General features: G+C 46.7%; 1 protein-coding gene across 4 annotated transcripts in view; it reads left to right on the top strand.

The window, feature by feature from the left end:
• SPAST (spastin) overlaps positions 1-26,453 on the top strand; it is a 589,145-nt gene that overhangs the window by 209,888 nt on the left and 352,804 nt on the right. For all 4 annotated transcript variants that reach the window (XM_078649093.1, XM_078649092.1, XM_078649091.1 and 1 more), the window contains 3 exons: positions 14,947-15,086; positions 21,258-21,351; positions 24,314-24,388. In XM_078649093.1, the coding sequence (XP_078505219.1) occupies positions 14,947-15,086; positions 21,258-21,351; positions 24,314-24,388 (309 nt within the window). The remainder of the gene's footprint in view (positions 1-14,946; positions 15,087-21,257; positions 21,352-24,313; positions 24,389-26,453) is intronic.

Genomic DNA, 26,453 nt, shown 5'->3' with positions numbered 1-26,453 from the left:
ATGGATCAAGCCCTGATCTTTTGACTGGGTTGGAGTGTTCTGCTTAATTCAGATACTCTGTCCATCACCACCCCCTTTATGAATCGTTTTGGCCACTATAGGAGTGGAAGGGTATGCTCAGACATGAGTCCCTTGCTCACTGCACCATCAGGATTCAAGCAAGCCGGGCCGAAGACAGCTGTAATGCCAGAAACCGGTCCCCGGAAGCTTGTTTCCTTTCCAGTAAAGAATTGGCTTGGTAGTTTGGTCTGCCCTGTTCCCATGATGCACTGGGCCCGGGTCAGACTAATTTGCATGTAGCCAGGTTCTGAGCTGGGATGGTGCAGTGAGCTAAAAAACGGTGATGGATCAAGTCCTGATCTTTTGACTGGGTAGGAGTGTTCTGCTTAATTCAGATACTCTGTCCATCACCACCCCCTTTATGAATCGAAGAGGATCCTGCTCAGCACTGGGATCCCGCATCGGAGCAAGACTCACCATACAATGACGAGGAAGAACTCTACGTCCATGATGAAGACATCGTCGAGGTAGGAGACGACGTACAACCTCTTGGAGCCGTCGACGACGACTCAAGCGAGGAGCTAGGCCCAACCGCAGTAGCGGGGCCTCATACAGACTCTTCCACGGCTCAGGTCGAGGCATCGCCGGAAGGCCTTAGCCAAGATCTTCATACCAGTTCTCTAGTCCCGCTTCGAGGCCGGACTAAGAACATTTCTGATGAGCCATCGGTCGAACGCCCACAGTCAGTGGACAAACAGAAATCAAAACATACAGACACTAAATCGAAACCGAAAGTGGTGAAAACTACCATCGGCTTGACGACTTCGGAACCTACCAAGTCTAAGCGTGTGCTCGATCCCTCGGGGTCGACAGGGGGCGTCGACCCGAAGATCGGAGCGACGAAGCCCGTGTCTACTGTTAAACACGTCACACTCACGTCGACGTCCGGCTTCAAAGATGGCGACTCTTCCAAGGGACTCAAGGCACAAAAAGCCATCGAACCGAAGATTCACAAACCGCAGTTAGTCAAGGCCTTCGAGCCGAAATCCAAACTCGCCCCGAAGGAACAGACCTCGTCGAAGCACGCGGGCGTACCTGCTGCCAGCAACGACCCGAGTCGACAAAGAGCCACAAGCCCACAGACCTGTCGGAGTCTGTTGGATCGAAGACCAAGACTTCCAAGCAAGTGGGCTCTTCTCCTATGCTTATGGCGCCGATAAAATATGGCCTGCCACCCATGGCACGGCCTAAAACTGTCCAACTCCCAAAGGCTGCCGACTCATCCAAGTCCACGACGGGAGATGCACCCACCAAGCCTCGGACGTAAGACGTTCTGTTCCAGCCACCGTCCTATGACGAACAGTCTAAATTGTAGATCGACTCCCCTTCGGGTCGACTCACCGTTTATAAACGGAAAATCAGCCTGAAACTCCCATTGAGTCTTACAAGATACCACTAAAGAAAAAGAGGGACTCGACAGCATCTCCTACACTTTTTGAACCCATACAGCACTATTGGCAGGACTATGCCTACTCTCCCACACCTGTCACTGAGGATGTGGAGGAAGGGGACAATGAGGACCAGTTTAACTATCCCATTGACACAGATCAGGATGAGTCCCAGCCATGGGCTGACACTGTTGACCCGGATGAACCACACACCACCCCTGACACTCAGTCATATGCAGTCAAAACTTCGCCTACTGAAGATACTGCTGCGTTTAACGCACTAATTGAAAGGGGAGCCCTTAACCATGATGTCGACATGCACGCTGACCCTGTGGAGGAAGACTTTCTCTTTGATACATTCTCAACATCGGAAAGATCTGTAAAGAGTCTGCCTATGCTCAAGGGTGTGCTCAAACATGCTAGCGACATTTTTAAAGAGCCCACTAAAGCAAGGGTGGTGAACCCCAGGATTGAACGGAAGTACTGGCCTGCGCCAGTGGACCCTACGTATATCAGAGGCCAACTCCCATTGGACTCCTTAGTGGTGGCTAATGCTCGTAAAAGGGCTAACTCTCAGACAACTGGTGATGCTCCTCCTCCGGAAAAAGAATCTAAGATCTTAGAAGCTTCTGGGAAGCGTATAGCAGCACAAGCAGCTAATATTTGGAGGATCTCCAATACACAGGCCCTGTTAGCAAGATATGACAGGGCCCACTATGACACGTTAGAGCAGCTCCTGCAACACCTGCCAGATGCTTATAAGGAGGGAGCAGAAATGCTTATACAGGAAGGGAAGTTGATCTCCAACGCGTCCATTAAGTGTGCGTTGGATGCAGCGGACACTGCGGCTAGGGCCATCAACACTAGCGTGATGCTCAGAAGGCACGCCTGGCCCCGCATCTCTGGTTTCAAGTCAGAAATCCAAACTAGTCTACTTAATCAGCCAGTTAACCCTGACTTCTTGTTTGGTCCAGAGGTAGACACCACTCGAGAAGATTAAAAAAAGACACAAACTGCAAAATCCATGGGAGCTCTGCAGTTTCAACAGTTCAGGGGCAGTTCCTTTCGTCGCTCCGGTAACAGGGGAGCTTCTAGAGGTCAAACGTCGCAACAAGCCCAATACACCAAGGGAGGCACACAATCCACCTATAACAAGAACAATAGGGGCGGATACCGTGGAAACAGCACCAAAGGTAGAGGACGTGGAAATAATAATGCCAGATCCTCCACCACTAACAAACAGTGACGTCTTGTCACTGCCCCCCGCCCATACCACTCCGGTCGGGGGGAGACTTCAGCAGTTCCTGCCGGGAAAGCATTACCACGGACAGGTGGGTGAGACAGCTTATACATCACGGCTATTGTCTAGAATTAACCTCCACTCCACCCAACATACCCCCAAGGCTCCGTCCTATGTCCGCAGAGCACATGCACTTATTGCAGCAAGAAGTCATCTCCATGCTGCAGAAGGGGGCCATAGAACTCGTGCCTTTGGAACAACAGGGTACAGGGGTGTATTCACTGTACTTCTTAATCCCAAAAAAAGACGGATCCCTCAAGCCCATTCTGGACCTCAGACCCCTAAACCAATACATCCTATCAGAACACTTTCACATGCTCACTTTACAGCAAGTTCTGCCGCTGCTCAGTCAGGGGGATTTCCTAGCAACCCTAGATCTGAAGGATGCCTATTTCCACATTCCCATGCACCCCAGTCACAGGAAATATCTCAGGTTCACCATCAACAACCAGCATTACCAGTTCAAGGTCCTGCCTTTCGGGGTCACTACTGCCCCCAGGGTGTTTACCAAATGCTTGGCGACAGTGGCCGCGCATCTTCGGAAACAACACATCCATGTCTCCCCGTATCTAGACGACTGGCTTGTCCAAGCAAAGTCGGCCCAGCAGTGTGCCAGCCACATGTCCCGCACAATTCACCTCCTACACAGTCTAGGATTTTCACTCAATTACCCAAAGTCTCATCTTCAACCCGCCCCTGTACAACAGTACCTAGGCGCGGAGATAAACACTCTCTCTGCCACTGCGCGACCAAACTCAGCGAGAGTCAACAGCATGCAGGTGCTGATTCAAAAATTCAGGCCACAACGCTCACTCCCAGCGCAAGTGTTCATGCAGCTGATAGGCATGATGGCCTCCTGCATCTTTATAGTCCCTCACGCGAGGCTACACATGCGTCCGCTTCAGGAATGCTTAGCACACCAGTGGAACCAGGCTCACGGACAGCTGAAAGACCTAGTGTTGGTGACCAGTCGTGCATACAACTCTCTGCATTGGTGGAACACACAAAACCTTTGCAGGGGACGACCGTTCCAGGAGCCTGTACCACAGGTGGTGCTAACAGCGGACGCATCTCTCCAGGGCTGGGGAGCTCATGTCCTCCATTATACTGTGCAGGGACTGTGGACCACACAGCAGAAACGCCTGCACATCAACCTCCTGGAATTGATGGCAATCTTCATGGCGATGAAGGCATTCAAGTTGCATCTCTGCAACAAAGTCGTGTTTATCCGGACGGACAACATGACTGCAACGTATTACATTCAAAAGCAGGGGGGGACGGACTCTCCACAGTTGTCCCACCTAGCACAGTGCATGTGGAAGTGGGCCATTCAGAGGAACATGTTCCTCATGGCAGAACACCTCCCAGGCAAGGACAACCACATGGCGGATCTGCTCTGCAGACACAGCCATCAGATGCACGAGTAGGAGATACATCCCTCGGTGCTCCAACCATATTTCCAAAAAACACAGTTGATGGACAGAATGTAGAACAATGTCATACATTCACCCCAGTACAAGGATCTGGGCCTAAATCCATCGTTTTTTTGCACTCCACACCACCCTGGGTTAGACACTGGCTATATGCAAATCAGCTCTGACCCTGTGCCTCATGGGAACAGTCCAGTCCGAACTACCAAGCCATGTCTTTCCCAGACCGGAATCAAGCATCCAAGGACCGGTTTCTGGCTATCAGCCTTCATCAGCCTGGATAGCTTGACTCCAGTGGTGTGGAGAGCCTGGGACTCACGTCTGAGCATACCCAGCCCACTCTGGGTGAAAATTGCAAAAAACACAGTTGATGGACAGAATGTAGAACAATGTCATACATTCACCCCAGTACAAGGATCTGGGCCTAAATCCATCGTTTGTTTGCACTCCACACCACCCTGGGTTAGACACTGGCTATATGCAAATCAGCTCTGACCCTGTGCCTCATGGGAACAGTCCAGTCCGAACTACCAAGCCATGTCTTTCCCAGACCGGAATCAAGCATCCAAGGACCGGTTTCTGGCTATCAGCCTTCATCAGCCTGGATAGCTTGACTCCAGTGGTGTGGAGAGCCTGGGACTCACGTCTGAGCATACCCAGCCCACTCGGGGTGAAAATTGCAAAAAACACAGTTGATGGACAGAATGTAGAACAATGTCATACATTCACCCCAGTACAAGGATCTGGGCCTAAATCCATCGTTTTTTTGCACTCCACACCACCCTGGGTTAGACACTGGCTATATGCAAATCAGCTCTGACCCTGTGCCTCATGGGAACAGTCCAGTCCGAACTACCAAGCCATGTCTTTCCCAGACCGGAATCAAGCATCCAAGGACCGGTTTCTGGCTATCAGCCTTCATCAGCCTGGATAGCTTGACCATATTTCCAGCAGTGGGGTCATCCAGAGATAGACCTCTTCGCCACACCAGAAAACGCAAAGTGCCACACCTTCGCCGCCAGGTTCCCACACCCGCAGTCTCAGGGCAATGCGATATGGATGAACTGGTCAAACAGATTTGCGTACGCTTTTCCTCCAGCACCACTCATACCGCTAGTGGCGCGCAAACTGAGGCAGCACTCCATGACACAAATCCTAGTTGCTCCAACGTGGTCGAGGCAAGCCTGGTACACCACGTTCCTAGAACTTTCAGTGGTGCCCCACCAGCGACTAAAACTCACACCCAGGCTCTTCACTCAGAGCCATGGAGACATTCAGCACCCAGATCCGCAACAGTTAAGCCTTGCAATCTGGCTCCTGAGGTCATAGAGTTTGGCTACCTAAACCTGCCCCCTGACTGTATGAACATCATCAAGGAGGCTAGACGACCTACCACCAGGGCATGCTATGCGGCTAAATGGAAGCGTTTTGTCATCTATTGTTCCAGTAATGACATTACTCCACTAGATGCTTCCACGCAAAACATGATATGTTACTTGCTGCACCTATACAGATGCAATCTAGCGTATAGTTCCATCAGGATACATTTAGCTGCAATGGCCGCTTATCTTCAAAATAGACAGCACCTCTCCCTTTTCAGAGTGCCAGCCATTAAAGCTTTTATGGAGGGACTCAAAAGAGTAATTCCTCTAAGACACCCGCCTTCGCCTGTCTGGAACCTCAACATAGTCCTCACCAGGCTCATGGGTCCACCATTTGAACCTCTTCACTCTTGTGAGATTCAATTTCTCACATGGAAAGTGGCTTTTCTGGTGGCGATCACATCACTCAGACGGGTTAGTGAGCTGCAAGCACTCACTATTCAAGAGCCTTTCATTCAAATTCATGCTAATAGGGTCGTGCTGCGTACCAACCCTAAATTTATGCCCAAGGTGGTGTCACAGTTCCACATTAACCAGACTATTGAACTACCAGTATTCTTCCCAAATCCTGATTCAGTAGCAGACAGAGCACTACACACACTAGATGTTAAAAGAGCTCTCCTGTATTACATAGACAGGACTAAAGATTTCAGGAAAACTAAACAACTGTTTGTTGCCTTCTCTCCACAGCACAAGGGCAACCCAATTTCAAAATCAGGTATAGCCAGATGGATTGTTAAGTGCATACAAATCTGTTATCAAAAGGCTAAACGCACATTAACAGTTCCCCCAAGAGCGCATTCCACACGCAAATTAGGGGCATCCATGGCTTTCCTGGGTAACATTCCTCTAGAGGATATCTGTAGAGCAGCCACATGGACCACCATACACACATTCACCAAAAACTACTGCGTGGATGTACACTCAAAACAGCAAGCTGCTGTAGGTCAAGCTGTTCTCAGAACTCTTTTTCAGACTGCTGCAGCTGGCACGGGCAACCGCCGATAGGGAGGGTACTACTATTTATTCTATGCATAGATATAAATTCAGCAGCCCACATGCCTCGAACGGAATATGCTACTTACCAGTATGCATCTGTTCTTGGCATGTAGAGCTGCTGACATTTATATCGCCCACCCTCCTCCCCGGTGCCTGTCGCAGCTGAATTATTCACAAGCATGGTCATCACTTACTGTATCATACTCCATCTCTGCCACAATGGCGAAAAACAATCTGAGCATGGAGAGGATGCCCATGCGCACTGTAGTCCAGGGGAGGAGCCACCTATCTCGTGATACTTCGAAGACTCTTCCAGGACAACAATGTGCAATCATCCGGACCCAACACTAGGCGGCGATCTTTGCATAGATATAAATGTCAGCAGCCCTACATGCCAAGAACAGATGCATACTGGTAAGTAGCATATTCCTTCTCCAGTATTGGGGTGTCTTTCATAGATTCACATGCTTGAATATTCCCCGTCGTCGAAGTGGGAGCCCCACAGTAAATAAATAGCAATAAGCCAATTATATATGTATATAAAAACATAATTACATAGATTTCAAAACCATAAATACTTATAAGTACTAAGGTTAGCATTAACACATAGGAATACATAGAAGACAAGAAAACCTTTATAGCATATCCATGTCATTATGTTAGTCCAAACGACAGCCAATCAGGCGCCAGCACCCCTCTAGAACCTTCTCCTCAGAGGCTCAGGCCCTCGGATTTTCTACCGCACATCGTGTGAAGGGAGTCTCCCTGAGCTCTGCTCAGTTTTTCAACTTCTTTCAAGATTTCTACCGTTTTTTCTGGGATGTCTTCAAGTAAGAAGTCTTTTTTTTTAGACCATGTGCTTCTTGTGGGAATTGCGGCTCTTCTCAGAAGACCCTCACAAGAAGTGTATTTACTGCCTCTATCCAGAGCATGAGGTAGGAAAATGTAAAAATTGCAGGACTTTCTCCACCAAGACCCTCAAGGACAGGGAAGGGCTTCTCCTCCTGTGGCTGCAGAGGTTGAAGGATAAGGATTCACCTCTTTCTGATGCAGAAAGCCTTGCGTCAGGTGTGTCTAGAGCTGCATCTAAACTTAGCAGTGTGCAGGATTTGCCATCTCCTTTCCTGAAAAAGAAAACTTCAACTTCAGAACGCTCCTGATGTGTCTCCACCTCCTCCTGCTACTGCTACGCCCCCGAGATCTAACTCTCAGGCGTCCACAGCTCCTTTCACGCATGTTTCCACTACAAAACGTGCAAAATCGTCGACGGGAGCTTCGACGGTCGTTCCGACGACGAAATCTGCCGTCTCCAGCTCTCTGATGATGACGACTTGTGCCAGTGGGTTGTCGACGGCTGCAGCGTCGACGGCTGCAGCGTCGACAATGGTGTGTGTGGGCTACAAATCTGTCTCGTCGACGATCCCAATCTCATCATCGACGTCTAAGAAGGCAATCTCGTTGACATCGAAATCTTCGTTGACGCTTACTGTGAAGAGAGCCTCTTCGGCGACGGTTGTTTCGTCGTCGGCGGCCTGTCGATGGTGGCCCCGTCGACGGCGGCTACGTCAACGGCTGTAGTCTTGTCGTCGACAGCTTCGTCTGCGACTACTTTGTCGACGGCTGTGGTCTTGCCGTCAACGGCTTCGTCGGCGATGGTTGTTCCGTCGACGATGATAATGTCGTCGACGTCTACCTTCGCATCTTTGCCTCTGGTGCCATTTTCTTCATCCGGATCTGGGGCTTCTGCTGTTGACCCTCTGCACCAACGGCGACAGGGGCCTTTGGATCAGCTTCCACTTCCACGTCATACTCCGCCTCCGTCACCTCTTTTTGCCACGGGTTCGGAGCAGGACTCTGGTTCTGATGAGGAGGAAGATGATAGGTTCCGGGCAGCTCGAAGCCCTTCGGAGCTCATCATTAAATGTCAAGACTATGAGGATGATCAGGTCGATCCTTATTTTTCATGAGGAGGAACCTTCTGTTCAGTTTCCCACCACTCAAATACCACTCTCCCTTATTTCTAATCTCCAATACATGCTTGAAGATTATAATAGACGTTTCCACCGTCTCACCAGGGGTCTCCTCCACCTATGGTGCCTGCAGCTACCGCAGCTCCTCCCCATGCTCCACTGCCTGAGTCAGTTGCGCCCTCTGCATCTCAAACAACCTCTATTCAGGTCCATGCAACGGTTTATGAGGATGATGACCCTCGCCCAGATCGGGAAGACGGCGAAGTCGATGATGATGATGATGATGGGAACATGGCGGACTGGGACGACTATCAGATCCAGACACCGTCTCCGCCACCTTCGGGTCCGGGAGTTTCCCCTCCCGTGGATATAGCTGGTTTTTACCAACTTGTGGAACGAGCGGAGCAGCGTTTTAAACTTCCTATGGTTCTGAAGGATGAGGACTGTTTTTTTTATGATTTCGAGAGTTACCCTTTTAAACAGGTCCGGACAGTGCCCATAAGTGACTTAATTTGGAACGAGGGTGTCAAACTGATGCAGACGCCAAATTCCATTCCGGCACTTCTTCCTCGTTTGGAGAAGAAATATAAGGCGCCCCAGGGTTCTTCAGCTTGCTTGGTAGCGCAGCCTAAACCCGATGCCGTGATCACTCAGGCCGCTCAGCGCCGTTCCAGGAACCCGTCGTCTCCAATAACCGCTCCACCAGACAGTGAGGGACGTCGTCTTGATGCCATTGGCAAAAAATGTTCCACTATGGCTTCTACCACCGTGAGGGCTGCGAATTCTCTGGCCATTCTGGGGCGCTACGACTGCCAGATGTGGTCGGATATGTCTTCTTTTATCGACCTAATCCCTGAGCCCTCCAGAGCAGAGGCTCTCAAGATTCTTCAGGAGGGAGAGAGAGCGTCATCAGAGATTATCGACTGCTCTGCGTGCACTGGTTTTCGTCAGCTGGCGGGGGCAGCTGTTTTACGTCGTCAGGGCTGGCTTCGTTCCACCTCTTTTCACCAGGAGGTTCAGGCAAAAATCGTCAACATGCCCTATGACGGCGAATCGCTTTTTGGCCAGAATGTGGACGACGCACTTCAAACAATAAAAAAGGACACCAAAACGGCTCGTACATTAGGCACTTTGCAGTTTCGCAAACGGCCTTTTCGTGGTGCGCGCGGATGCGGCACCTCCTCTTCTTTTCGCGGCGGATCCAACCAGTACCACTCCTACGGCCAAGGAAATCTGCGATATTCCTCCCAGTCACAGCAGTCCTATCGGCAGCTGTCTGCCAAGTCTTACAGAGGAAAGTCTTCCTACAGAGGCTCCACTTCTAAGAAGCAATGACTTGCCTTCCCCGCTCAAAGTTGGAGGTCGAATCTCCCTTTTCTATTCCAATTGGTCTTCAATAACCTCGGACCGTTGGGTGCTGGACATTGTATCAAAAGGCCATGCTTTGGAGTTCGTCAAGTTCCCTCCAACCACACCACCAACTGGTCCACCTCCGGCTCACCTCAGGGAGGTCTTTCGACAAATTCGACTCATGATTCAGAAAGGTGCCATCGAAGTGGTTCTCAAGTCTCAGAAGGGGATGGGATTCTATTCCCGGTTTTTCCTCGTCCTCAAAAAGTCTGGTGAATGGCGTCCGATCCTCGACTTAAGAGCCCTGAACAAGTACCTGAAGTGCCAATACTCTCAGAAGTTCTCCACTTTCTCTCGAAGGATGATTTCATGACCACCATTGATCTCCAGGACGCTTATTTTCACGTGCCGATACTTCCAAGACACCGGAAGAAATTGCGCTTCCAGGTAGGGCGCAGAGACTTTCAATTCAAGGTTCTGCCTTTCGGCCTTCGCTCCGCCCCTCGCGTCTTCACGAAAGTCCTTGCCCCGGTGGTGTCATATCTACGTTTGAAGGGAGTTCAAATTTTTCCCTACCTGGACGACTGTCTCATCAAGTCGCAATCTCATCATCAGTCATTTCTGAACACTCGGTTCTGTCAGACTCTATTCCACTGCCTCGGTCTCTCCATCAACACCGAGAAATCGTTCCAGCTCCACGCAGTACCTTTCTAGGGGCCACTCTGGAAAATTCACTAGGGAAGGCATTCGTGTCTCACGAACGTCAACTGCGGATTCTACTCGTTATGGCTCTCATCCGTCCAAAAGGGTCAGTTTCAGTTCGTGTATTGAAGTCTTTTCTTGGGATGGCTTCCTCCTGCATCTCCCTGAGCCCAAATTGCAGGCTCAAGAGTCACCCAATTCAGGAGGAACTGTACAAACCGTGGCGTCAGGTCACCGGTTCCTTCAACGATCTGGTCCTGATGACCGCTCGGATGAGATCCGCTCTCCAATGGTGGGCTCAACAGTCAAACATCGCTGCCGGCACTTCTTTCATAACCATCGCTCTGGAGCTCGTCCTTACCACGGATGCCTCCCTGGAAGGTTGGGGCGCACATCTTCAGGGACTATCCATAATGGGCAAGTGGACCCTGTCTCAGCGTTCCTGGCACATCAACAGACTGGAACTAATGGCCATTTTCTTGGCGCTCAAGTCTTTCCATCTTCTCCTCCAGGGAGAATCAGTGCTCATTCAAACCGACAATACTACCAGTATGCACTATGTAAACAAGCAGGGCGGCACCAAGTCACCGCTCCTTTCTCATCTGGCACAGAGCATCTGGGACTGGGCACTCCGTCGCCAAATCACTCCGACAGTGGTTCACTTACCAGGCATCTCCAACATCCTAGCTGACTCCCTCAGCAGGTGCGCGTCCTCGACCCACGAGTGGGAGTTGCATCAGCCGACTCTGGACTTCATCTTTCGGCTGTGGGGTCGCCCGGACTTGGATCTTTTTGCAAGCCCTGTGAAACGGAAATGCCAGTCTTATGCAAGTTGGCTTCCCCATCAAGGGTCGTGCGGGAATTCCGTTTTGATGGATTGGTGCAAACAATAAAAAAGGACACCAAAACGGCTCGTACATTAGGCACTTTGCAGTTTCGCAAACGGCCTTTTCGTGGTGCGCGCGGATGCGGCACCTCCTCTTCTTTTCGCGGCGGATCCAACCAGTACCACTCCTACGGCCAAGGAAATCTGCGATATTCCTCCCAGTCACAGCAGTCCTATCGGCAGCTGTCTACCAAGTCTTACAGAGGAAAGTCTTCCTACAGAGGCTCCGCTTCTAAGAAGCAATGACTTGCCTTCCCCGCTCAAAGTTGGAGGTCGAATCTCCCTTTTCTATTCCAATTGGTCTTCAATAACCTCGGTCACCGGTTCCTTCAACGATCTGGTCCTGATGACCGCTCGGATGAGATCCGCTCTCCAATGGTGGGCTCAACAGTCAAACATCGCTGCCGGCACTTCTTTCATAACCATCGCTCTGGAGCTCGTCCTTACCACGGATGCCTCCCTGGAAGGTTGGGGCGCACATCTTCAGGGACTATCCCTAATGGGCAAGTGGACCCTGTCTCAGCGTTCCTGGCACATCAACAGACTGGAACTAATGGCCATTTTCTTGGCGCTCAAGTCTTTCCATCTTCTCCTCCAGGGAGAATCAGTGCTCATTCAAACCGACAATACTACCAGTATGCACTATGTATTGCAAAAAGATCCAAGTCCGGACTTGGATCTTTTTGCAAGCCCTGTGAACCGGAAATGCCAGTCTTATGCAAGTTGGCTTCCCCATCAAGGGTCGTGCGGGAATTCCGTTTTGATGGATTGGTGCAATCTATTCGCCTACGCTTTTCCTCCGATTCCGCTGGTTCCTCAAGTGTTGTGGAAGATGTGGAGACAGCCGTACCACATTCTCCTGATCACTCCCAGATGACCCCGACATGCGTGGTTCTCGGAACTGCTGCTTCTCTCACAGTGCGAACCCATCCTCATTCGTCCTCGAGCGGATCTCCTCACAATGGACAAGCATGTAGAGAGGTTCTGGCCAATGCGAGATCTCCGTCCACAGTAAAGACTTAAAAGCTAAAGTGGAAAAGGTTCTGTTACTGGTGTGCCTCTGCCAACTTCCATCCCGTGCACTCCTCTCCTGCTCAGCTTCTGCCGTTCTTTCTCCAGTTGGCTCAGTCAGGACTTTCCCACTCCACTTTGAAAGTCTTCCTAGCGGCAATATCTCGTTTCCGGCAGGATGGTTCTTTCTCTCTCTACTCTTCCAGAGTCATTCGGCAGTACTACAAGGGGCTGTTAAGGATGTTCCCGCCCATCCGGCGTCCTCCTCCTACCTGGCGTCTCAATGTTGTTTTGGCGCAAATGATGAAGGCGCCTTTTGAGCTAATCCACAAAGTGGATTTGAAATTTTTGACCTGGAAGGTGGCTCCTCTTCTTGCTTTGACCTCCTCACGTCGCATGAGTGATATCCACGCCTTTACCATTCAGCCTCCTTTCCTTCAATTCAAATCGGACTGTGTTGTACTGCGCACCAAACCGGCATTCGTGCCTAAGGTGCCAACTGATTTTTCACCTCAATGAACCAGTGTTCTTAAAGACTTTCTTTGCTAATCCCCAATCTCCAGCGGAGCAGCGTTTGCATTCTTTGAACGTTAAAAGATGCCTTAAATTCTACATCGACAGGCCAGCCCCCTTTCGTAGGTCTGATCAACTGTTTGTTGCTTATGGACGCATGCGTAAGGGGCGTGCTGTTACCAAGCCAAGCCAACTATTGCACGTTGGATTTCTTCCGCTATTTCCTTCTGTCATCAGAAGGCTGGCAAGCCTCTTCAATCTACAGGGAGAGCTAATTCCACCAGGGCGATGTCATCCTCTACTGCCCTGTTTGCTGGTGTGCCGATTCATCAAATATGTCGAGCAGCCACGTGGTCCAGCAGGCATACTTTCACGAAGCACTACTGCCTTGATATGATCAACGAAGCTGATATAGCAGTGGGCCAAGCGGTGCTTCGTAATCTTTTTAAATAAGGTGAGCCTTTTACCTTCCCTCCGCCTGTACAGTCTTTTTACTATTATTGGTCTGGCAGTTTGTCATCTCATTGCATTTTTATGCTAATGCGCTGCTACTTTGTCTTGCAGCCAGCTATTGCTGCTTACTATTCTATTCAAGCATGTGAATCTATGAAAGATACCCCCAATACTGTAGAAGAACAATTGTTACTTACCTGTAAACAGTGGTTCTCCAGTATTGGTGTCTTTCATAGATTCACATGCGACCCACCCCCTCCCCTCAGAGGCTCGCTTCTCCTCCTAGACTCTTTTGTCACTCTTGTGCTACGAAAATCTGAGGGCCTGAGCCTCTGAGGAGAAGGTTCTAGAGGGGTGCTGGCGCCTGATTGGCTGTAGTTTGGACTAACATAATGACATGGATATGCTATAAAGGTTTTCTTGTCTTCTATGTATTCCTATGTGTTAATGCTAACCTTATTACTTATAAGCATTTATGGTTTTTGAATGTATGTAATTATGTTTTTATATACATATATCATCATCATGTGAATCTATGAGAAGACACCAATACTGGAGAACCACCGTTTACAGGTAAGTAACAATTGTTCTTACAAAATGTGAAATTAAAGCACAGTCCTAATCCCCCTTACAATAGCAAAGGGATTTAAATCCTTTATCAGAAAATGCCACCATATTTATCCCACAAAACTGATAAAAAATCACCTTTCAGTTATTTCTCAGAGTTGACTTAAATAGTTTTTATATTTAGATCGTAAAGCTGAAATGTTGCCATTGCACAGTATTGCAAGTAACAGGTGCTGGTATTAAATATTGTAGGCATTCTTGGCACGATAGTGCCAAGCCTTAATGCAATGCGTGCACTGGAATAATATTCAATATACTTCTAAAAAGAATCACTACTGCTGTCTGTAACTTCAGTTTAAGTTTGGTTTAACCTGATTGCATTCATCCAAGCACTCTCAAAGTCACCAATTCAACCTCCCATGCATCCCCTCATCTATCCCACTGTTGAGTCATTCTCACATTTCGCCACTTACTCATCCACACAACCACAAACTTGACAATCAATGATAAGCTGCGTAATTTATAAAATAGACAGACCTATTGGATTTGTGAAAGCTTGTCTAACTAGCTGAGAGCAGGTTTATCTACACACCCAAAATATGTGTTCCTTTTGTAGAGTGTAAGGCTTGGATTCTTTGTCACGGTGGCCTTTTTAATTTAAGTAAATCAAATGCATTTGCTGTTTTACAGCAGTCTGTTCTTAAATACTCGTTCTTGCTTTCAGTTGCTCAAGCTCTTGTGTTCCCTCTATCCCTGCCATTACACGTGCAAAGAACACTGGCAGTAATTCTATTTTTGTTGCACTTATGCCTGTACATTTTTCAAAAAAGTATTCAAGTTCTGTGACTCACATAAACTTAGGGAGACCAAAGAACACCCAAATATTAAAGCTGACGTTAGCCAATTATTTCAGTTATGTTGGGTTTATCTTTTAGGGTGCTCCTGCCAGAAATTGTGCAAGAGTAAACAATAGACCTACAGCAGTAGCTGTCATCAGAAAGAAGAAGGATATGAAGAACTTCAGAAACGTGGATAGTAACCTTGCCAATCTCATTATGAATGAAATCATTGACAGGTATTTACACCAACTTAACAGAATACTTTTGCAGTTGTTTAATAAAGGAATTCATGTTATTGTGACTAAGTAATTTCTAACTTAATAGATGTACTACTTTGTAGTAATAGAAAATGCAGAATTAAATAATACTATTAACATGTTTGGAGAACGATCACTTGTTGTTTTAAATTGCATATTTAATGTACACTGCCTAGTTTACAAAGTTGGTTTTAGTTGGCCTTGCAGCTGGTAATTCCTGAATACTGAGCACAAACATACTAACAAGGGTGTAGGTGGGTGCAGAGGCACAAGTTCTCTATTGTATAAAAGTTTGGTTGCGAGTATAGGTACAGCTAGCTACATCTGCATCAGATTTTGCATACTAGGAAATGCTTTATTCATATACTGTACACTCTGGGAAGTAAAGGCCAAAACAGGTACATAGTTCATCTGAAAGAGAATGACTAAACCGGTTTGGTTAATATCTCGATACGTTAGAGGCCTTAACGTTTAGTTTACTGGTTCCTGATGCGGCACAGGGTGGAGTTATTGTAACGGTCAACCGGATTATCCTCCGGATCGGGTTGAAGCTTTAAGGGGTTGAAGAACCGGGTCAGAACCCAGCGGTGCCAGGGACACACCTAAAATCTTCGGGTTCCACCTGTCTTGGTATACAGAGACACTGAATACTTCTGGGTGGCGTCAGAGACCAAGTTTATTAGCTGCAGCTAGTAACAGAAATCCCAGCAATACATCACAATGTATATTCCTAGGAGACTGTTCAAATTACTAAGGCAAGACATCTCCTTTTATACACCATATTCTCATTATAAATGTACACCCACTGCGCAGAATTCTAACCAATAAGGCACATTTTCTAACTGAGTATCACATTAACAAAAACCCAATTTACAGTAACCCAACCCAAAAGTTAATTATAAGGAATGTCCCAAATTCAATCTTTGCAAGCCGGACAAATTTATAATTGAAAAGCACAACCCATGTAATGTCAGAACATAAAGGAAACAGTAATAGATGCTGAACAAGATAAAACATGTGCAAGGAAACTAAAGGTTAACGAGGTCCTGAACATTAAGTGGCAATCTTAGACAAGGATCAAACCAAGGGAAATTGGCTTTGCGAGGTCAGTTTCAGGTGAAGAGGTCAGTTTCTCTGCAGTTCTTTCAGAGTCGAAAGAAACCTAGTTAATGTATACATGAACTCAGAAGGCCAGGCCACTTGTTCGCCGGGCCTCTTTCACAGGCCTATGTGAGGGCAACACAAAATGGAGTCAGGCTCGAGAATTACAGAACCTCAGGGTCCACCTCTCGACAGCCCCAAGTCCGGATAGAATAAATCCTCGCGGACTAGTGGGATGGTCAAGCGAGGGAAGGAAAGGGTAGGAACAGCAGGAGGAAGACCTATGGACAACAAAGAGAAATAACAGTTTTACTATAATATCAAGATTCTAGCTCTGCTACTACATCACATGAGGCCCTACCCAATGGATTTTCAATATACCTGTAAAGAAAATAATGATGGGCTTAAACCGGGTGAAATGTGAGGGTGAACACAGGGTACCAGCAAGTTCCTAACATAAGGAAATAACAGGTTAAGTTAACATATAACACCATTGACAAATAACCATACCCTCCTTATTGATGCGAAGAGTCCTACTGCAAAAGCTCACACCTTCATAGGAAGTATGCTTGTCCCCACCAGAGTATGGTTGTTCAGACCTGGACACCCCCAACTGATCTACCCTACAAGTGGAGGATAATACAAAATCCAAGATTAACTGAGTGCAAGGATCAGTAGTGCTTTCCTACGATACTATAACAGAATTTCTAAAACAGGGTATTTAGTAGTTCTCTTCCAAAACCCAAAATGAAGGGAAAACACTCTCCAGAATAAGGGTTCCCTTTATGCCTTATATTGTTAATGTAGAATTTTGATAACCTTCCGCCAGCAAAAGAAACATAGGAAAGCAATACATGAGGTACTCCTACAATCTCGCTATTGCCTCATAGCGAGATTGATAACAGTTCCAGGATGCGTGTCCCCAGAAAAACTGCAACAACATTTCCTCCCGCATGAGACCATATGAAACAACGAGTCCCGCCAACGGGAGGAACAAGGAAATGTACTCTGGGAGTCTCCGTAGCACAAGGACACCAGAGAAAGCAAAAGAATAAAGCCGGTGCGCATCCGCACCCTTACCCGACCGTACTACTTCTACAGCAAGAACCACAGGATAATCGGCGTCTTCTTACAGGCGCCATCGTCTGATATGCAGATCCGCTGACGGCACATCGGATAGCGTGCAACGTCAGCAGGTGTGATGACCGTGCCAAATGGGAGGACCCAGGACCACCGAAGAGTCGACCCCCGCCGGAAAGGCACGCAACTCGAGTCGTCTATGCACTGACCCGGACACTGCCCTCGTCCCTAAGTAGGCCCCTCAATATTAAAGTAGTGGGTCGAGGCAACTCCGGACCCTCGGCTCCCTGCTGCCTGAAGTGATGGTCGATCCAACACGGTATACTCCCAACTCGATCTGGAGCCCCCCACGAGTCAGAAGAAGGGAGGGGGTAGGAGCAGAGGGAGTGCGTGGCCTGACCCCACGCCGTTCGATAAATGCGGCCGAATCCGCCTCATCAGGTTGAATGTGAAGGAAAGGGCACCCCTCGAAAGTCAACACAGGCCCGAGGTCCGCAGGGCCTGGCAGGATCTCCCGGGGCAGTTCAGTATTGAGGGAGTAGTGGGAGGGACCCTTGCCAGGGACCCGTGCTGCCCGATAAGGGCCGCCGTACCACCGTTCCCACCGGCGACCCGCTGCAGTATGGGCGCCCCAGGTGCGGAGGTCTCGGGGGTGGGAGGGGACAGCACACAGGCCAGAGAGAGGGGTTCACAAGAGTGCACACCGGGGCAGGCTCAGGAATGAGGAGGGCGGCCCCGCCCGGGCCCCCATGCCGCTCAGTATATGCAGCCGAATCCAGCCCGTGGTAGGGGGACAACGGCCCCAGCCGCACCTAGCCAGCTGGGTCGCAGGGCCAGTAGCGCCGCCCTGGCAGCCAGTCTCCAGGAGGCTCAAATCAGGACAGCCACAGGCAGAGGGGCAAAGGGGAACATAGAGCCCGGCCCCAGGGGCGAGTTTGTCGAATCTGGTGTAATGAGAAGGGAGGCGTGTAGATAGAATTAGGGGCCCCTCGCCCAGGCAAGTCAGCACCCACCTCGACTCCACCGGGTGCAGATCATCCGCTCTAGGCAATTTCAGGGGCTGGACACTGGCCGCAGATGGGCCCTGCCAACACCTTCCAGATCAGGCCCCACACCGCGGGGGATCAAGTGGTGCGCCGGAGGGAGTACATAAGCCCCCACGGGGAGCAGGTCTCAGCAGCTGTGCTCCCGGGCGGATAACCAAGTGCCAGCAGTCACCGTCTGTTCAGGCTTTGGGACGGCCTCTAGGGGCGGTTGCTGCAGGGCCTCAGATGACTTCAGGCCCCGCCCAGTCCCGCAGAGGGCCGCAAGGGGATGCCACAGGCCTGCCAAGCTCCCGTCGAGGGCCAGGCTCAGGCCCCACAAGGCCTAAAGGGGGCAGGAGAGGGCCTGATCCGGGAGACCCGCCTCCCCATCTGGCGGCCGAACCTCTTACCGCAGGCTGCAGTCCGCGGCCCCCTGCATCCGTACAGCGGATGTGATGCCGGCAGAGCGTCTCCAAGCCTGCAGGAGGCACAAGCTCAGGGTCACGATGGCGTTGGGAGCAAGTCTCTGTGTCGGGAATCGGCAGGGTACGAGCCTCAGAGCACCAGTGCCACCATTTTAGAGTCAGGCGCACCGGAGGTCACAGCTCCTATCTCTCTGTCCAGTCCGGACGAGGCGGCGTCCACCACTCCACCGGGCAGCACCCACTGGGATCAAAACAGGAGACACCCGGTAAGTGAAAGAAGGGCAGCTGAAGGTGGAGGATATTAGCGCGGATGACGGAGGGGTCCGAAGCACTCCTAGAGTGCGACCGCCATCTTGACTCGCTTGGCCACACCCCCTGACCAATAACTATTAAACTATGCTGCCTACTAGCCTAGTTGTCATGTGACTCCTACACCTTGTAGTCCATTGTCTTATGTAATATTTCCTATACAGTAATTTACACACGTATGATTGATTGTCTCGGTGTAATATGTGTGATGTAAATTTTCTAATGCTTTATTATTTTGACATTTTTACACATGTTCAGTCTCTGCAAAGATTTTTCCTTATTAGTACCAGTGGAACATACAACTGCAGCAGGGAGAAAGGTGACCAGTCAACCTTTGCAAAGGGCCCCCACTTCACAGCAGCACAAGTCCCATTTTTAGTAACTTTTGATCCGTTTGAGCGGAAAACAATTTATTAGTTCAAAACGTCAGATTATGCAGCAGATGATGTATTGTGTGGCAAATATGGCAGAGCAATAATTATGTGGAAAACACTTGCAAACTAGGATATTTTGCCGTTCATGTCTGAAATGCGCTTGTGGGAAAAGGGAGGAGACGTGCTGATAACAGAAACTCCATGGCTCGCAGACAAATGGCTTGCAATTCCACTTTTAAGGATATTTGAGACATTCTGTCATTGGAAACGTATCTCACTTTGTGAATCTATTTTTACTTAAATAACTCATATTAAACCTTAAATAAACATGTGCATCCATTGGTTAAATTAAATAACGTAATAAGCTGTAACCGGTTAGTGAAATGGGAAACAGATACTAAAAATTGGGATATTTTGCTCTTTCTGCCACACCTCCGACTCCGCCCACTGACCCAATCCACGGGTTATTCCCGCCCTTTGATTCTCCACCCACAGTTCCCCTACTTTTTTTCCCCCGCTTCGACCACTGCGTACAACCCATGTAACAGCCTTGTGGGGCCAAGTGTAATATGCCCCCGTGGATAAACTATGGTGCTTGCTCGTAATAGTTACGGCAATCAAGGTTAAAAACCCACAGTGAAATGTAATACAGTCTAACAGCATAAACCCAATAAGCAATAGAAAGGAAAAGCACTTATCTGGCTGCTGAGCAGCGAAGAAAGAGGAAGTGCTGTTCCATGATGTTGCTTAAATAGGATAAACTTAATTTTGGTTATACTATAACCTTTTTGCAACGACTCATAGGATTTCTAGTATTTGAACTAAAACGTGTTGTTTAAGGATGCTGAGTGGAATAAATAAGAGTAAAGCATAATCTGAGCCTCCGGTCCTGATTCCCTAAAGCGCGATGTAACAAACTACCCATGCTAGCCAGCTCAACACTAAGTTGTTGTTAAGGAGCTCCCCTGTGGTATGGATATTTTACTAACTATGACATTTTCTGCAAGGTAAAGCTTTTATTGATGTAAGATGTTGTTCACAATTCTTGGGGAACATGGAGGGCATCATGTAGAGGCTCTAGTCTCACTTTTATGACAAGGTGGTGAGTCCATTTGTAAAATTACACACTTCTTTAGAGACTTTATTTGGTAGAGAAATAAATGGTGCATAATGTATAATTTTTAGATAGTGGTTTTGTTCTATATTAACGTGTATAAAATAATAGCAGTAAAACTTTTTTATTCTTCTGGTATGCATTTTATGTGTATGCAAATTGTGATGCATTTTGTTTAATATTTGAATTGGCTTTGGGACGAGTTTGCTAAGATGTTTTTATATTTAATGTTTATTTGTATTTTATGGATATTATCCGAAATGAACAATAATGATGACCTACTGAAAAAGTTCTATGTGTAAGTGGACTTTTTAAGGGTATGGAGGTAGTTTAAAGTGATACATGTTCAGCTATCCATCACTGTTGTAGCTGAACGGTGTATTTTGATATTAAGAATAATGTAATTTTCTAATGGTAATTTTTTTTAAGACAAAGTGAAAAAAGACTTTATACTAAAATCTGAATCGTAGACTCCAAAGGTGTATTAAACGTGCATAAATGTGTATGTTGAATTGGTAATTAATACATTTAGTTATGGCCCTTCTTTGTCGACATGACAAAATTGTTAAATAACCTTCTAAACTTATAACGCCCTAGAAGTGCTTTTATCTTTTCCCACGTTTTAATTCTGTAACAGGCCATTTTAAAATTAGAGAACTATTTGGAGGATAGCGAAATGTTTACTTTTTGGTAAACTAATATTATTTTTCATTGTATCTTAGTGGGCCATCTGTTAAATTCAGTGATATAGCTGGGCAGGATCTAGCAAAGCAGGCACTGCAAGAAATTGTTATTCTTCCTTCCATTAGGCCGGAGGTAAGCAAAAAATTCTTTTACATTTTTTATCTGCTTCTTGTGTTTTTTTTTCTTTATACTCCGTTTTACTAGCATTTTGGTGGCCTACATAGGTTGAGATTTGTTTTTGAATGTTCTGTAGGATTGTGCTGTCCGGATCTAAGTAAGGCTTCACCTGTTCATATGTAATTAAACAATACAATGACCGTTTTTATAATCGCATTAACAGAAGTTAAAGAGCAGGTATTTTCTTTTTAAAGTTTGTGTTTTCATACTCAGGATGCATTTCCCCACAATTATACTGACCTCTGAATGGACTGTGTTGCCCCTTTTGTGAGGTACCCAAATATTGATAATGCCTTCTCACAGTCATCACTTGAAGTTACTCTGCCACTCTACTTAACATCTTTGCCAGCTGGCTGGAAATGCCTTCAGGCAGTGGCAGAAACTTCACCATAACATGCTACCCCTTCATACAACTTTGAAGGGGAATCCTTCATAAGGGGGGATCCCTTTGTATGCAGACCCTCACATCCATGTAAGCATTTCCGGCCACTTTCGTTTTTCCACCCTTTAAGGGTAGATTTAAGGGATTGCATTCCATTGTTTTTAAGAGTGCCTTTCTTATGCAGTCTTTTTCTGAACTTTCAGAAAACTTTGTCAGGATTCATGCAGGATATGCAAGAGCATCAGAGCCGTTGGGTGACCAGATGAGCTATGCTTTCCACAGGGATTCTTCAAAAACAGTACAGATGTCTTGTTCTCTGCCTAATTTCTTGTCCAGGAGGATATAGGATTAGGGTGCCTTCTGTGTGCATTTGTTAATAAATATAACACTGTCATTAAGATGCAATGTTGGGTACGAAACAGCTTAGAGTACAGTGAAACCATCACAGAACCATCAACACCTGATGGCAAGCATTCAGCCCATGAATCTGTGGCTTCCTTGTGTGCTTACAATATCCCAGAATGGACTTGGATATTGTAGGGTCATATCTGCTCATACAGATCTGTCCATACGTGGGATATAGTGCACCTTGCCTTAGGACTGTAAGGAATGCAGTACAGGTGACTTACCTATACCTCATGCAGTGTATGTGGACATGGCACACAGATGTGTGCCATGGTCACTCTTCAATTTTCTCAGTATCGAGACACGCAGCCTGCAATGGCAGTTTGCATGGTCTTGGTGAGGGGTCCCTAGGGTGGCACAGTTTGTGCTGCAGGCCTAGCGGACCCTCTTCAGTCCCAATACCCAAGGTACCAAGAGTACCATTTAATAGGGACTTGGGGGTTGCTGAAGTTGTGCCAATTGTACAGTTTTTGAGAAAGAACACTGGTACTGGGAACTTGGTTAGCAGGGACCCAGTGTACCTCAGCCAAAGTTGCAACGAAAACCAGGCATAAAATCTTGGGGGTGGGGGGGATATTCAACAATTACCCAGTTTCCCACAATGAAGCACTATTTTCTGGACAATCTGGTCCCCTGTGAGAAGGTCATTTTGCCTACTCTGTCCTGCAAGACTTTATGGTTTGAGTCCATTCACAGACCATCTTCCGAATAGGTACTGCTTTGGTATCATTTCAAAAAGTGAGTATCCGTGCCTAGAAGTGTCTAACAGAAGAACGAGTTACTTACCTTTGGTAATGCCCTTTTTGGTAGAGCCACAGATTCCTCACTAGCCTTCCAGTCCTCTCCGTTCTGTGATGAGCTCTAACATTAATGACATCCCAAGTGTAGGAATCTGTACGCTGATCACACCAGTTTGCTTCTGTGGGGCACAGACAATCTTGAAAGCAACTGACAGCGTGCGTAAGTGGCGCCATATGGGCTCTGCACGTTATTTCCTGAGTTGAAGGGTTCAGTGCGGATCCGCACAGCCCGCAGGGGTACTGCTGAAAACTTTCCGGTTTCAGTCCGACGCCTAGGAAATATTTAGCAGTTAAGGAATCTGCAGTTAGATAGCTCTACCAGAAAAAGGGTTACTGAAGTTAAGTAGCATGTTCTTTCATTAACGGATCTTTTGGTTTTTGCTCAATGAACTTTTATATTACAAGTCTTTGTCACACATGTCTGTAACCTTTGCCATGTCCCACGTTATTGTTGCTGCTTTGAGAATGCTTTTAACATTTAAATTAGTTTTATTCCTTGTAATTTATATTGCAGATCTTCAATGTGTGTGGATGTTGTATCTTTCTCTGTAGACCTTATTGATACACTTTGTCCAATGAGTAGTACTCTGAAATCGGTGTAATTGCTTTCTAGTTAACACTAACTATTTAGTGACTGCCTATGTTGAGATACATATGTGTATGTAAATATGTATACGTGCACACCAAAGAAATCTACTGGAAAAAATAGTTAATCAGTTATGGTCCTATCTCAAATGTGTTACACATCTGAAATTTGCCAGTTATGGTTCCTTCACAAACCATAACTCAAGCCTCGCCCTTTCACTGCGTATGACATCTCAATTGACGGCATTGATGATACAACTGACAGTATTGATGACATTACTTATGACATCATTAACATCACTTCATGAACCTTAACTTGTGCCACCCTCTTGTGCAGTGCATATCACACATGAAGTCATTTCTGTCATTCTCCTATGACCTCATCAATTACATAACTACTCGATGTGGCTGTTCTAGATAGAATGTATTTTGAATTATAATTTTGAAATGTTTTTGCACTACTTTAATTGCTGATTGAGTTTCTTGCGGGTTCTGACATAAATAAGAGCATTGCTATTGCTTAGTTTTAGAACTTGGGTTTATAAAATGTTAATAACTGATGATTGAGGTTGCAGTCCAGTATTGTAGACAAATAACTTGTTGGGTGAGGATTAGATTCTATTTGTTGACTGAATGTGCAGGGAATTTTGCCTTTTCTGCGCTAATAGATGTCTTCATAACAAAGTGCTTTAAAATAAACAATCCAATTGTGGCTAATGTTTTGTAATACAGTGTTTATTTTTAGTTATTTACAGGGCTTAGAGCTCCTGCACGAGGATTATTACTGTTTGGTCCACCAGGAAATGGAAAGACCATGTTGGTAAGGGATTTTTTAAAATTTATTTGTGATCTACAATTGCATATTTACCCATAAACACTTAAACTGGGGTTGGTATGAGGTGATCGTTATAATTTTGTACTTGGCAAACCAGAAAAAAAATATTTTGTTCATCCCAGTGCAATTTCTTTTATAAGATCAGTGTGTCTTTGGGTGTCTTTTAAGGCTGGAGAACCTGTTGGTTAATAAGTAAAGGTGCGATGAGCCTTACTGTACGTGACCCATCTACTTTCCTTAATTAAGATGGAATGGCTCAGCTCTCTCCGACTGTGAGTTTCTTTATAACAAAAATAGAGGGGGGGCTAACAACAATTATGTCTTAAATAAAGATATATTTACTGTTGATATTGCATCCAGTCAACAGTTACATTTCACTCTGACATTTGGAACAGCACACATATTGTTTTGCATGGGCTTTTGCGTAATTGACTTTATACAGCTGGCAGGCAGAGTAATTAGGTATCAAAGAAAGTGCTTCTTAAATCCCCGCCTAGCTACCAAGTGCCTCTTTTCACATTGCTGCATATAATGGTGAATTTTATATGGACGTTCCCCTCATGCCAATGCTAAAACTCAAATGTCAGTCTCCTAGGTATCTTACTAATGGAGCAACATATCACTTCCCTTCTGTCTTATCGCTATTGAATTTGAGAATTTAGAGTGCCCGGTTGTGATGTTATGCATGCAGGATCGAAATTCCTTTAAGGATGTGGGGGAGGAGTGATCCACAGAGACTATAAGATGAGTATCATCTGCCTAGCTCATAATCAACACTTCTTGGTTGTGAATCACCTGGACGAGCGGTCTGAGGTAGATGTTGAATAAAGTGGGGCTCAAAAGAAAATTATCAACCAAGGCAAGGATCCGACATTATTCTCTTCATTCCGGCAGATCTCATTTGAATATAGATGCCAAAATCTTCTATGGAATCCTGGAAAACCTTCTAGCCCCGCTTTTGGCCATTCATGTGGATGGTCCTGAAGAATTTGGGCCTGTATACAGTGCCAGGATAACTAGCATTTATGCAAGCCTGGTGGCCGGAGTTATGGTTAATGGAAGGGCCTCTGATATATTTCAAATTGAGCAGAGGACAAGACAGGGCTGCCCCCTGTCTCCCCTCCCTCTTGTTCTTAATATGAATATGGAGCATTAACATTTAAAGCAAAACAAGACTTAACAGGCTTGCTCATAGGCAAGGAAGAATAAAAATCTGCTATACCCCAGTGATGTTTTAATAACACTGACTGACCAACTCATTTGCTCCCACCCTTCCTAGAGTAGCTAATAAAAGTTGGCCAAGTAGTGGGTTTTAAAATTAATCTCCAAAAGTGCTAAATATTGAATCCATCCGTTCCACACCAACATGTGTAAAAATATAGGGGCATAAAACCCACAATACAAGAAATACGTAGACTAGATTGATCGGATGTACTGTACTTCTACGATTTCTAGCATATATCATACCAGAATTGGCAGACTAAAGTTCTTATCCTTTAAGATCACACGCAACTCAGATGTCAACCTTGCTAGGATACACCTTCCTACAGAATCTGGCTATATCATGTTTGAGATATTTTGGGGATGGGAAAGATCTCCTTTGGGGTGACTGGTAGAGGAGCCATGCTACAGAGGGTGCACTTCTCCCCAAGGCAGCTTTCATCTCTGGGTGATATGGGGCTGTGGAGGGAGGCACTGGCTCCAAAGATGCCATAGAATTCTTGTTATCCTATATTACTATTCTCCTGACATGCTCGCCTTTGGTCAGATAACAATGCTTGAGAAAAAGGTAGGGCAACTTCTAGGAGCATGTAAATTCTGGTCAGCTGCCTGTGTGGAAGAAACTCACTGTGAAATCACAGCTTGGTTTCTTCCTACTAGGTGCTTAATGTGTGCTGTCCCAGGTGCAGGGGCAAACAAAGCATTGATACCCTCCTTGTCTGTCGTTAAAACAAAGCAAAGAAGCAGATGGAATTAATTGAGATCTGATGAGACTATTACAATGAGGTATCCTAAACCTATTTGTTTCTAATGTAATGGTTAAAATCTG

The sequence above is a fragment of the Lissotriton helveticus genome, chromosome 6 (assembly GCF_964261635.1).
Source record: "Lissotriton helveticus chromosome 6, aLisHel1.1, whole genome shotgun sequence".
Taxonomy (NCBI): domain Eukaryota; kingdom Metazoa; phylum Chordata; class Amphibia; order Caudata; family Salamandridae; genus Lissotriton; species Lissotriton helveticus.
The sequence above is the reverse complement of the archived record's forward strand: the minus strand, read 5'-3'. Positions and strand labels throughout refer to the sequence as shown.